At 33.1% G+C, this 14,309-nt stretch overlaps 1 protein-coding gene across 1 annotated transcript in view; it reads right to left on the bottom strand.

Moving 5' to 3' along the window:
- The window catches only part of IL7 (interleukin 7), a 46,510-nt gene that overhangs the window by 1,568 nt on the left and 30,633 nt on the right, over positions 1-14,309 (bottom strand). The window contains exons 3-6 of the mRNA XM_055091111.1: positions 6,605-6,754; positions 5,615-5,695; positions 4,395-4,526; positions 1,714-1,767 (exon numbers count right to left, since the gene is read on the bottom strand). Coding sequence (XP_054947086.1) covers positions 1,714-1,767; positions 4,395-4,526; positions 5,615-5,695; positions 6,605-6,754 — 417 coding nt within the window. The remainder of the gene's footprint in view (positions 1-1,713; positions 1,768-4,394; positions 4,527-5,614; positions 5,696-6,604; positions 6,755-14,309) is intronic.

Below are 14,309 nucleotides of genomic sequence, written 5' to 3'. Positions count from 1 at the left end.
TAATACTGAAAATATTCAGTTTATTTTCTCAAAGATGATTAATAAGGACATACCTGATAAAGCTTGTTCCCTAGTCTTCCCTAGAGTATGGAAGATGCCTGCCTCATAAGCTAGTTTTCAGTCCCTGACACAAATCTTAATAAGGGCTACCTGTACAACCGACAGAAAGTGGAGAAAGAGATACCTCACACGGAAAAGACATATAAGAGAGTAGCTGTGCATATACTCAGTTATATTTCCGTGAGTCTCTGGGAAGTGGATTAGTACAGGGTTGAGTAATTTCTTCATTTAGATAACAACCAATTATTGGATGTTTTCTAGGTCAGGTATTGTGCTCAGTGCTATACATACATTATTTCATTTTATCTCCTTAATAATTATGAAATTGATGATTTCACCTTTCACATTGGAGGAAACTGAGATGTAAAGAGGATACATAAGCTGCCATGGTCACACATCAAGTAAATATAATGATTGGGTCTTGAGCTTGTTTGTCCTATTTTTGGTTTAGTCACATTCAGATCTCTTTTAGCTATATATTTAGTAACAGTAACACATACCCTTTAAATAATGCATTTAAAAGATTAGAGGACAGATTTCAAAGATAAATATGAAGGAGAATTTCTCATATTCTTCTCTTTAATGAGGGTCCCAGGACATCTTTAAAAAGTACAAATTGAAGTTTATGTGACTAAGCAGGTTTGAAATACATAGATGTGACTATTTCATGACTTTTCCTCAACGATCAAGATTGAACGTTCATTAAAAAGACAAAAAAACAAAGGACCATGATTTTGCCTCTGTAATCCTGGGAACACAGACGTTATCTCCTTTTTCTAAACTTTCTTTCTAAATTCCCTTAGCCATAGGCCCTCAATGTATTTATTTATATTGCTCAGTTATTCATTTCAACTATTCCACTTCAGGTGGAATTCTTGGTGTTTCCTGAGTCCCAGGGTGTGCAGACTCACCCTGCTTCTCTAAGAGGAATAAGGAATTTCCATATATATAGATATAAAAAAAAAAAAATATATATATATATATATATATAGTGGACAAATAACATAATAACAGAAGTGTGAAAAAGGAATCTATCACTCTCATGAACCAGGTGTGTTCATTTTTCTGTGTCTCATCCTAGTTAATATTTATATCATTGTACTGTATAATCAGATTTAATTAAATATTCTGACTTTTTCATTCATATTTTCTACATTGTTATATAATTTTGTGTAATAATCTAATAGAATGTGTGTAAATATATATAAATATAGAATATTCAAATACTATTATACGTATACAGTATATACTGTACAGTCTATACTAATAAAATAGGTATAAAATGGGTTCTCATTTTTAATATGTATTTCTTTACTAGAGTAGCTTTTTTTCATTGTATCTTGTTGTCTAGTTTATTTTCTTCTATATTGTTCATGTCCTTTGCTATTACCTACTGAGGTTTTAATTTTGTTTCTTTTTAAAAAATCAATGCTCTGACATTTTCCCTAGCTTCTTTAATTTTAAAATAGTGGTTTTTAAAAATGCAGTTTAAAGGGATCCAATTTCTAAGGGGTACCTCCCTTCTCCTTTTACCAACATTATAATGAATATTTTCAAAATCGAGCATATGGAAGGAAACAATTCAAAGAGAAATATTAAGGTATTAAGTTGAGTAAAAAGCTGATAAGAAAAGAAATATACAATCACTCTTACCAAATTCTTAGTGGGTTGAGCTTCACGCAGGGAAGTTGGTTTTCTTCCTTTACCCTTAAAAACCAAGTCATATTTACAATATTGATTATTAATCCTTTATTACTCCTTCCATTAATGTAATTGCTAATTTTCATATTACTCTCAGCTCATCTAATCTATTTGAATATCTACTTTAAATTATTTATTGTTAGTATGGCAGAGTACTAATTTCTTTTAGAAATAGAATAACAGGGTAAAGGGAGAAACAAGAGAGGTTAGTCTTCCGAATAACCTGGATGCATAATTTTGCAAATATGCCCAGCACTGTGTTAATTGCTGTGAGGTATGAAAAACTAATATAGAAGGGTATACTAACAGAGACAAAACTAGAATTTTAATCAATGTGAAAATAACATTAGCATTAAGTTGTTAAATCCTTACCATAAATTTTATTAAGCTTTACCCATCAGAAGCAAAATGAAATAACTATAAAAAGCTTGTAGCATGCCTAACTCACGAAGAAAATTCAATATAGCAGACCATCTTTAACGTCTTGCCTTCTCATTTCAAGAAAAATGTGGATTGTAGCAGGTTAATTTTGTAACATAATTTTATTTAATTTCAAGATTTAAATTATTTGTGTATTTTCCTTTTCTACAATTAGTTGACTTTGGAATATGGTAATCAATGCAAAGCTCAACACATGAGAGAAAGAATTGCAAATATACAGCATACCTATAACCTTTAACCCTTTCTAGGCCAAGAGGTGATATCGCTAGTTTGCTCTTCAGTCTTTTCAGTTAAGCCCTGACTTGAAGCTTACACACAACATAAGCAATTACTAAGTAACTGGATGTGTAAGCAACATGAAACGAACTTGCTATTCCTGCATTAGATAGTACAGTAGTCTCTCTGTATTTGTGGGGGATTGGTTACAGGACCCCAGTGGATACCAAAATCCAAGGATGGATGCTCAAGTCCCTTATATAAAATAGCGCTGAATTTGCATACAACCAGGCACATGCTCCTGTATACTTTAAATCATCTCTAGATTACTTACAATACCTAATGCAATGTAAATGCTATGTAAATAGTTGTAAACACAAAATAAATGCTGTGTAAATAGTTGTCGATGTGGCTTGACAAATTCGAGTTTTGCTTTTTGGAACTTTCTAGAGATTTTTTTTCGAATATTTTTGATCCACAGTTGGTTGAATCTGAGGATGCAGAACCCATGGATATGAAAGGCTGACTGTACTTTAAATCACGATAAATAAGGATTAAGAGATGGTAGGCTAGAATGTAAAGTCTTCATGAATCTTAAGCTTGGCCTTGAAGGGTGCATAGAATAAGAGAGATCAGATTTACAGAAAAGAGAACAGTAGAAATTCCATATAAGGAACTAACATTAGTAAGCGGACAAGATTGGAAATAAACTTGGCAAATCCACAACACCAAGAGGAGACTGGCTTGCATCAAGTAGATAATGTAATGATAAATGAAGTGGTCCAACTTATATGGTCCAACATATATTTTCATCACTGTCAGTAGCGCTCAGGGACAATCTTACCATTTTACCTTCTGTGGGCAACTACTAGTATTAAACATTAAAAACACACACAATCCTTTTTCTATCATAAAAATGTTAAAATTTTCTTTTAAAAATTATAAGAAATATTTTTGGCTTTATGTGGCAGCTGGTAAAATTCCTGAAGAGGGAGTAAAAATAATAATAATAGTAATTATAAAACATTTATTGAAACTTTTTAGTACTAAGCACTCTATATTATGTCATTTTCACATCCTATAATGTAGGTACTATATTTTTCTCCACTTTGCAGATGAAGAAACTGTTGTCTAGTCTCCAGATAATTAATGTCTTCCAAATTTTGTTTTATTGTTTACATTTCATGACCACTAGCAGAGAAGTAGGAAAAAATTCTCCCTATACTTAACCAAATTATTGAGGCAAAAAACTTGAAAATTGTTGGACATAAATATGCCCAATTTTTATATACAAATATATGTGTTAAATACATTTGATTACCCATTTTATTGGCTATGCGTTCTTGTAAGTGTGTAGATATATGGATTAAAATCATTAAGACATTTTAGAAATAAAAATTTACCATTCCTCACCCACCTTATCACACTAGCCTCCCTGAAAGTTATTATTACAATAAAATTTATTATTTTCTTTCATTTATTTATTTTCCTTTTTTAATTGAAATATAGTTGACTTACAATGTTGCTTTCATTTATTTTTAGTACCTTTTTTTTTTTTTTTTTTTTTTTGTGGTATGCGGGCCTCCCTCTGCTGTGGCCTCTCCCGTCGCGGAGCACAGGCTCCGGACGCGCAGGCTCGGCGGCCATGGCTCACGGGCCCAGCCGCTCCGCGGCACGTGGGATCCTCCCAGACCGGGGCGCGAGCCCGGTTCCCCTGCATCGGCAGGCGGACGCGCAACCGCTGCGCCACCAGGGAAGCCCCTTTAGTACCTTTTTAAAAACGATTTCTTTGTCCTAGCCAAGAGATAAATAGGTACTTTACAAGTTGAGGCTTTCCTCTTCTAGAATTGAGTAAATGTATTTCAGTTTTCTTATAAGCACTTAGATTTCTATGCTAACGGATTTGATCATCAGAGAATGATAGTATCTTATCACTGGAGTTGTTTACATTTTTGTTCAAACAGTCCTCAGCTTACCTTGCTGGTGCAGTTTAACAGTGTTAATGTGCCCTGTGAAACTGTTGATAGGTGAAGATTGAAATCTTCACTGATATTCATTTTAAGGAATTGCTTCAACTTTCGAGCAGCACGATATAAAAACGAAGCTTCCTATTACAGAAAAAACATCAGAAGCGCTGTGTTTCAAATAAAATATTAAGAAGTGATAAGCTTTCCTAAGGAGCCTAAGGCCAGAACTGTATTGCTAAGTAACACCCCACCTCCACCCCAGTTTTCTTCTATTCCAGTTAATCGCATGACTGAGGAGCAACTAGACTGAAACTGTTTAGCTCCCAGGTGACAGCCTAAAGTGCCTAGAACCCAGTTTAATGATTATCTGACTTTTTAAAGTCTCTTTTCTTTGCTATGTGTGATCTTATCACTTATGAGTGAACATATAACAAGTTTATTCAATTTTAAACAAGATAACTAAAGGAGAGGTCTTCTGGAAGCAATTATAGTGAAAGGTATGTGTGATTTTTCTTATTGTTGTTATTTCTGCCCTTTTTGAGCTATGGACGAATAGCTGGAAATAAGAAAATAAAGGGCCTATTCACCTAAAACAAGTTTTTCAAATATTTAATGTAAGAAATGAAAAAAAAAAAGAATTTATGGATATACTCTTAAATGCCATGAAGTTAACTCAGCTGTTGTGAGTTTAAGAAAAGTCTATTGAATAGCACACTAGTTTCTGCAGAAAGAGATGACACAAATTTTTGTTGGAAGTTCTGTAGATTGTAATATTATACCACATAGAAGTGGTAGTGGTTTGAAGATAAGCAAATATTGAAAGAAAAAATTTCAAAATGCCTACAACTAAATTACACCCATTACTTGTGTGTGTGTGTGTGCGTGTGTGTGTGTGTGCGTGCAAGCAGTCACTCTGACAAGCATTTTCCTGCATAAAAATTTCAGAAATAAGAGATATGTGTCTGAATTCAGCAGTTCTTCTAGTATTTTCAAGGTAAAAATGAAATGCTAAAATTAAAAGGAATATTTATCAAATAAGCATAGGGCTATTTGTCAAATAAAAGTATAGAAGACCGTAGTATAACTTAACATATCAATAGGAATTGTTGGGTTAGAGCCAAAAGACTGTGTTATTAATATAATCAATATAATTAACAGAGATACAAAAAATATAAGCTTCTATGAAATCAAGCTTGAATGACATATAAACTCCAAATAATTATCATTACCTTATTATCATCACATGAATGTTTTTTTAAAAAGTTAGGTTCGTTATTCAGGCAATTGCTATCAAAGTCTATCATGCTGTCCTGTAATAAATAATATAAAATAATATGGTTAAACTGGGGACCTTTCTAGCATGTAGTAATTATAAAAATAACAATGTTATAATACTTGGTATTTATATGTGCATTTTAAGGAAAATAACTTTAGTCTGATTTAGCTGACTAGGCAGGAAGAATAGTTGTCTATAGTTGAAGAATAAACAAGTATATACACAAACCCTCATGTAATTAGAGCTTCCCCCAGACTCCAAAGGTTAATCTCAGAAATCATTGAGAGAAACTGGCTTTTTGGGGGAAATAAAAATACCTATTTTAGAAGTTTCAAACAGCGACAAAGGGAATTTACTTTAGAATGAAGGCAAAGCCTCTTGACAGTGAGTAAAGTTGAAATTCATTCTGCAGCATTTTAAATAATCCAGTTGGGGATGTCTGAGGTAGAATTTAGCTGAGAAAAAAAGTGAGATTGAATATGTGCATTGTCATTGTCATGTAAGAAGGGGGGAAGGCAGACTGGCACATTCTCATTTTTCTTTTCTAAGGAATGTAGTATTAGAAGGTGGGGATTAGCTGAATCAAGAATGTACTTGGCATATTAGGAAGAATTTCCTAAGGATTCAGATTCTTTATGCACAGCATTGGACTAGCTCCGTCCAGCAAACTAGCCATTCCATGCCATCAGGGCTTCTAGAAGGACTTCAAGCAATCTTAGCCTATGTGTTGTCATCTAAGGAACAGATAAAAAGTGGAGTAATGGCAGGATGTAATCATGGGCTTCTAATCTTCATCTGCCTCTCAGAAAAATATGCATTACTCTTCTCACCATTGAAAAGCATAAATGGTCTCTGGATTTATCCTGACTTTAAATGTATCTGTTTTACCTATAGGAATTACAGCCTGAACATGTAATCATTCTTTTAACCATTCAACACTTACTACAGGCCAATGGGCAAAGTCCTCTGCCAAGCTTGATGGGGGAACAAAGACAAGAAAACACAGTCCCATTTTCTTATGCCATTTGATGTAAAGGGCAGATGCTGCATCCTTGGACACTTGTACATCACTTCTTATATTTGTAAAAGTATGCTTATGTAAACAGAAGATTTGTTAGTGCCAAACATCCCAGTCATACTGCAGATATCTCAAGTGCAAATAGATATATTTTTCTGTAACTATCCTCATGTTGCCATTATACATATTCCTGAAAAGATAGTGGAAAATTAATGTTTGCCTGTTAAATCATTTTCCTATTGACTTGCATTTAACCCTAAGAAGGACAATAAATCATGTATACATTTCTCTCTTATAAAACATGCTTTTCATTTTTGCCATGCCATCCGTCCAAAAAAGAAGATAAACAAATGTGCAGCTAATCTGTATGATGTTTTCCAATATACCAAAAATACTATATGAACTAGTACCGATTTCTTGGAGCATTTTAACAAATTGCATGACACACGAATATTTGAAAAGCCATATTGGTTAAGCCATTACTCCAGGTATTTAACAAAACTCATTTTGGGCAGTTACAGAAAGGATGTTTGTATACCAGGTAATTTGTTTGCCAAATGTGTACAGCAGTAGATAAAATTCTCACTTAAAAGGTTGACTCCTCTAAAAGTCACAATTATAGTTGGCTAGTTGACTTTAGTGTATTTTATGAATAGATGTAACATAAGCATACATGAGTGCCAACAACAGTTGCTTTCTGAAATTGTTTCCATTTAAGCCCTGTGAGAAGGACGGCTCAGACTAAGATATGTAGAATCATGGAGTTGGAAAGAACCTTATATAGCTATCTTTTGATTTAACAAATAGTAGAATTACTTTATCAATAATAGTTTCTTACAGGCATCGTGACATATTTGAATATTTCTTCATATTTATTATGAATATGAAAGAAACAAGAGACAAGCCAAGATCACATTGACCGTGAACTCAGTATTTTCCAGTGTAAAACATGTTACATAAGTTGTTCCTAAAGTACCTAATGTTCTTTCGATTTGTAGAATTGCATCTTCTTTCATTTCAGCATAGTTTTCTTCTATCTTTGAATTTTTTTCTAATGCATGCACAGCAGCCCCTTCCCCAGAAACACTAATTATATACACAGTTGATTTTCTATTTCACTTTTTCTTTTATATATTTATCTTTGATTTTTTAAGATTCAATCCAACATGTCTTCCATATGCCTGTTCTAATGGGGCACTCATGGTTACATGTGTTCTAAGTGAACTAATGTCTGTTTACTGCCCATAAATGATTCTCATTGGATAGCTGTCTCCTTTCTAGTCTCCTTCTATTTTGTAGGTCTGGGCCTGAGGATTGGGGTTTTGATATGAAGAAGAAAGATTCAGCCTCGTGTCTTACTAATTCTTTGAAAATGAACTTGGTCCCTACAGAAATATTTTTCATTTCTGATTATCACTATCACAGCACACTTACGGCCCAAAGTCTTATGGCATATAAAGACTCATTTGGAGGACCTTTTGAAAAGTGAAACTTATTTTTAATGAAATCTGTAGCCTGTATGAAAATTGAAAAGGTCTGTATTGTTCTTGGAATCCTATTTCAAATGTTACAAATTTTACCATTAGGTAGCTTACCAGATTATTGTAAGAATTGGTAGTTAATTCCTTGCTTAAATTAAAAGTCATTCATTTATTCTTCAATCAAATACTTGTTGAACATCTACCATGTGCCATATAGTAGTGGAGAGAGAACTGTGATCAAAATCACAGAGGGTTCCTTCCTTCAAGAAATTTACTGTCTGGTGGTAAAGACAGACATCAATCCAATAATCGCAATCAAATCTCAAATTAATAATTGTTATGAATAAAAAGTATATGTTACCATAAAGCCTATAAAGAAGGATTTTACTTAGGAACCTCAGTAAAGCCTTCCCTAAGAAAGGAACACTTCAACTGAGATCTGAAGCATGAGTAAACTAGAGAAAAAGAAAATAGAGGAAGATTAAAGATGTAGAAAACAGCACGTATAGCTTCAGTTAAGTGGGAGGGAATAATGGCAGATAGGCTGCTGGATGAAAGAGAGCAAGGGAAAGCCGGTACATAGCTGAGAAAGCAAGAGAAATCACCGGTTTCATACGAAAGAGATCTGGAGGAAACTAAATTATGCTGGGGCTTAAGGACATGTTAAGGAGCTTTGTCTTGATCCTAAAATCAATAATTAATGACTAAATACCTTTTTCAAAGATCATATTAATAGCAGCATGGTAAATGGTTTGGAAGGGTTCAAGAAAGTATGTGTGTGAATCTTTAGGAGACTAATACATAGTGCTTGAAATAATGGTTTATTGGACTTGGTGGTGGGAAAGAATGTAGAGTTAGGTGAATAGACTTGAGAAATATTTAAAAGCAAATATAACACTATTTGAGAATTAAAGTTAAGGAAGATTGACAGACCAGGGATGATTCCCGAGTTTCTGGTGTGTGTAGCAGGATATACTGTGTTGTCATTCACTGAGATAGGGAATAGTAGTAGAGGTGGTGTGAATAAAATATGTTTGGTTTTAAACAGATGAAGTTTGAGTTGGCATTCAGAGATCCAAGGACATACATAAAGAAGCCAGAAAGTTAGAAAACCTGGAGAATAGACTGTTTTAAGAGGGTGGTGATCCATAATGTACAATGCCAACTGAAAGGTCAAGTTGTCTTGTACAAAATCTACTCACATAAAGAAAGCAAAACTAAATTAGAAAAACAGCTGATAATAGATGGTAAAATGAAGTATTAAGCAGATATGATATTTGTTTTGAAATATTTATAAGCAAGAACATAGGCTTATAATAAAACATGCTTATAATAAAAATCTTTCAAAAGAAAATGGTGTTATATATAAGCATATATTCAAATGTATATGCATATGTACGAACATGAACATCTGTATAAGAATTGACTAATTAATCTTCATTTAACTTGCTGGGATAATCAACATTCTACTCCTTCTGTAAAACATATTGACTAATGCTCACAGTATACCAAAGACTCCCAACTCCAGTTTCTGATATACTCATGTGTTTTTGCATTCACAATTGGAGGTGTATATTTACTAAGTCAATTCCTTAACACTAAGTTATACTTATTATTTAATTAGATCACTTAATTAAATACTATATAAATCAAAGAATATTAGAATGAAAATACAGTTGTGTGTAGGACTTCCAGTTTCCAGTCTGGGAGGTAAGGAGCTTAGAAGTCACCATTCCATCATAACAACAAGTAAAATGCTGAACAAACTGAAGAATCAGCAACTCTTCTTATATCTGTCAGAGAAGTGAGGTCACAGGGTAAACTGCCTCCCCAGATATTGGAGAAACAGACAGCTGATGCAATAATTACAATTTACAGAACCAGAAACTCAGGAGCAGAAACCTCCATGTGAACCAGTGCTGGGATAGAAAAACCTGAACTGTAATTGATGAATTACTGGAAGCTCAGAATGGACAAGTTTTAGAGTTAAAATTCCAAGGGGACCTATCATTGGAGGTCCCCCTTTGCACACACTTTTTCTGAGCTTTACTTACAGGAGTTCTATGAGGTCCTCACAGTGAATATGAGAAAAATCCCCATGTGCTTCTGGCAGAGAGAGGGAAAAAACATTGATTTTGAAATATGCCAGAGTGTTATGTTATTCTTAACAAGGCCTCCCCTTATGAGAACCTAACCTGCTGGAATTTTATCAGAGCCTAACCTATCTGGGGTAAGGGAAATACCCAGCTCCAGTCCTTGCTAGACATCCTTTCTCACCTAAGTGAGGAGGTATTGAGAAGCACTGGTAAAGTTTACAATCCAGGGGCACAGACTCATCAAAAGACTGAGACCTAATCAAAGGACTATAGAAAGCTTCCCATCTCCCCACACCTTATCACTATATTACTAAAAGCCCATTTACCACAGGTTTATTTATGCAGAACATCATGTCTGCCTTCCAACAAAAAATTATGAAGCATACTAAAAGGCAAAAAACAGAAAGAAGAGACAGAGCAAGCATCAGAACCAGAGATAGATACGGCAGTGATGTTGAAATTATCTGACTGGGAATTTTTTTAAAAAATTATTATTATGCTATGGCCTTTAATGGGAAAATATGCAGAAAAAATGGGTAATGTAAACAGAGAGATGGAAATTCTAAGAAAGAATCAAAAAGAAATGCTAGAGATAAAAAGCACTGTAATAGAATTATGGGCTCTTTATTAAATTAGACATGGCTGAGGAAAGAATCTCTGAGCTTGAGCATATGACAATAGAACTTCCAAAACTGAAAAGAAAAAAGAAAAAAATACCAGGGGAAAAAATGGAACAGAATATCTAAGACTGTGGACAGCTACAAAATGTGTAACATATGCATAGCAAGAATATCAGAAGAAAGAGAGAAAGGAACAGAAGCAATATTTGAAGCAATAATGTCTGAGAATTTTTCCCAAATCAATGCCAGACATCAAACCACACATCCAGAAAGCTCACAGAACACCAAGCAGGATAAATGCCCCAAATCATATACCTAGGCATATCACATTCAAACTTTAGAAAATCAAAGATAAAGAAAACATCTTGAAAGAAGCCACGGGGGTCAGCGGGGGAAACTTTCAAAAAAGCAAAGATAAAAATTGCATCCAATTTATCTTCTGAAATCATTCAAACAAGAAAAAAGTGAAGTGAAATATTTAAAATATTGAGAGAAAAAACCACCAACCTAGAGTTCTGTACCCTGAGAAATTAGCCTTCAAAGGGAAAAAAGAAATAAAGACTTTCTCAAACAAAAATTGAGGTAATTTGTTGCCAGTAGAACTGCCTTGAATGGAATGTTAAAAAAAAGTTCTTTAGAGAGAAGAAAAATGATACAGATCAGAAACTCAGAGCTACATAGAAAAAGGAAGAGCATCAGAGAATGAATAAATGAAGAAAAAAATAAAAACTTTTACCTTCTTATTCTGAATTGGTCTAACACTTTGATTAAAATAATAATGGCAACAATGCATTTGACTATATATAATTTGATTATATACATACGTATATACACACATATTTATAAAATGCATGCTTATACATAAGTGAAATCAATGAAGCAGTGATATGAGGGACAGGAGGAAAGAAAAGAGGAATTATTAGGAATATTTTGTTATTTTAAGGTACTTGTACTACTTCTGAAATGGCACAGAGTTATTTCAAAGTGGACTTGGATTAGTTGCAAATATATATACCAAACTCTAGGGCAACCACTAATAAAAGTTTAAAAAGAAGTATAATTGTTATGCCAAGAAAGGACAGAAATGGAATAATATAAAATGTCACAACCGTAAAAGACAAATAAAGTGTGAAGACAAAAATAGGAACAAAGAATAAGAGCAACAAATAGAAAACAGTAAAAAACATACGGTAGATATTGGTCCAACTATATCAGTAATCACTTTAAAATGTCAACAGTCTAAATACAGCAATTAAAAGAGATTGTCAGAGTGGGTCAAAAAAACACCACCTAATTATATATTGTCTATAAAAACCTACTTTTAATATAAAGACACATATAGATTAAAAGTAAAATGAAGAAATATATACCATGCTAACATTAATGAAATGAAAGCAGGGTAGCTATATTAATTTTAAACAGAGCCAACTTCAGAGCAAGGAAAGTTATCATACATAATAATAATGGAGGCAATTGTCCAAGAAGATATGACAATTCTTAATGTGTATGCAGCTAACAACAAAGAGTCTAAATACATGAGGGAAAACTGATAGAATACTAAGATAAATAGATGAATCCACTATTATAGTTGAAAACTTTAATATCTTTCTATCATAAATGGACAGATCCAGCAGGCAGAAAATCAGTAAGGACATAGTTGAACTTGACAGCACAATCAATTAACTCTACATAGTTGGCATGCATAGACAACTTCATACTTCATCCAACAACAGCAGATTACATAGTTTTCTCAAGAACACATGGAATATTCTCCAAAAGAGAGAAAATTATGGGCCATAAATTGAATCTTAACAAATTTAAAAGAATAGAAATCATATAATGTCTGCTATTAGTTCACAATAGAATCAAACTAGAAATCAATAACAGAAAGACAGCTGGGACATCCCAATGTATTTGGAGATTAAACAATACACTTTGAAGTTATGTGTGGATTGAATAAGAAATTTCAAGAGAAATTTTAAAATATTTGAAATAAGTAAAAATATAACATTGAAATCTGTGGGATGCAGTGAAAGCAGTGCTTAGAGGGAAATTTATAATATTGACTGAATGTGTTAAATAAGGAAAGTATCTAAAATCAATAATCTAAGCTTCCACCTTAGGAAACTACAAAAGAAGAGAAAATTAAATCCAAAGTAAGCAAAAGACAAAAAAAAAAAGTAATAATAAAAGTTAAAGCAGAGATCAATTAAATTGAAAACAGGAAATCAATAAACTCAACAAAACAAAAAACTCCTTTGGAAATATAAATAAAATTGATAAGCCTTAGCCAGATTAACTAAGAAAAAAAAAGACACAAATTTCCTAATATCAAAAATGAAAGAGGAGACATCATTACAGATTCCATGAACATTAACAAGGATAATAGATACTCTAGATGATAATTGATAATCTAGGTGAAATTGACCAATTCCTTAAAAGACACAATCTGCCAAAATTTACCAAGAAATAGGCAATCTGAATAGGCCTATATCTATAAAAGCAGTTCAATCAATTGTCAATAAGCTTACAAAACAGAAGCACCAGGCCCAGATGGGTTCACTGATTATTTCTATCAAACTCTTAAGGAAGAAATCATAGCTATTGTCTATAATCTCTTCCAGAAGAGAGAAGCAGAGGGAATACTTCCTATCTTGTTCTATGAGGCCAGGCTTACCCTAATACCAAAACCAAATGAAGACAGTACAAAAAAAGAAAACCACAGATCAATATATCTTGTGAAAATAGATGCAAAAATCCTCAACAAAATATAAGAAATTGAATCCAACAATGTATAAAATAATTATATACCATAACCAAGTGATATTTACCCATATGTGTAAGACTGGTTCAACATTCAAAAAAATCAAAGAATGTAATCTATCACTTTAAGAGGGTAAAGAAGAAAAATCACATGATCAAATTAATAGATGCAGAAAAACCAGCTGACAAAATTCAACATCCATTCATTAAAAAACAAACAAACAAACCAAAAAAACCTCTCTGTAAACAAGGACTGGAGGGGAACTTCCCCAGCTTGATAAAGAGCATCTACAAAATCCTATAGCTAATAGCATACTTAACGGTGAGAAACTCAGAACTTTCCTATGATCAGAACAAGGCAAAGATGTCCCTCTCACCATTGCTTATCAGCATTGTATGAAAAAACCTAGGTGATTCAATATGACAAGAAAAGGAAAAAAAAAGATATAAAAATTAGGAAGGATGAAATATAACTGTCTTTTTTACTAGATGACATTGTAATTTATGCAGACAATCCTAAAGAATCAACAGAAAAAAAAAAACAACCCCTCCTGGAACTAATAAATGATTATGCAAGGTTGCAGTATACAAAGTTAGACAAAAGTTAATAGTTTCCTTCTATACCAGCAATGAACAAATGGAATTTGAAATTAAAAACACAACACTGTTT

This window comes from Physeter macrocephalus, chromosome 15, assembly GCF_002837175.3.
Source record: "Physeter macrocephalus isolate SW-GA chromosome 15, ASM283717v5, whole genome shotgun sequence".
NCBI classification, from domain to species: domain Eukaryota; kingdom Metazoa; phylum Chordata; class Mammalia; order Artiodactyla; family Physeteridae; genus Physeter; species Physeter macrocephalus.
Note: the sequence above shows the minus strand (reverse complement) of the source record. Positions and strands in the feature narration are given on the sequence as shown.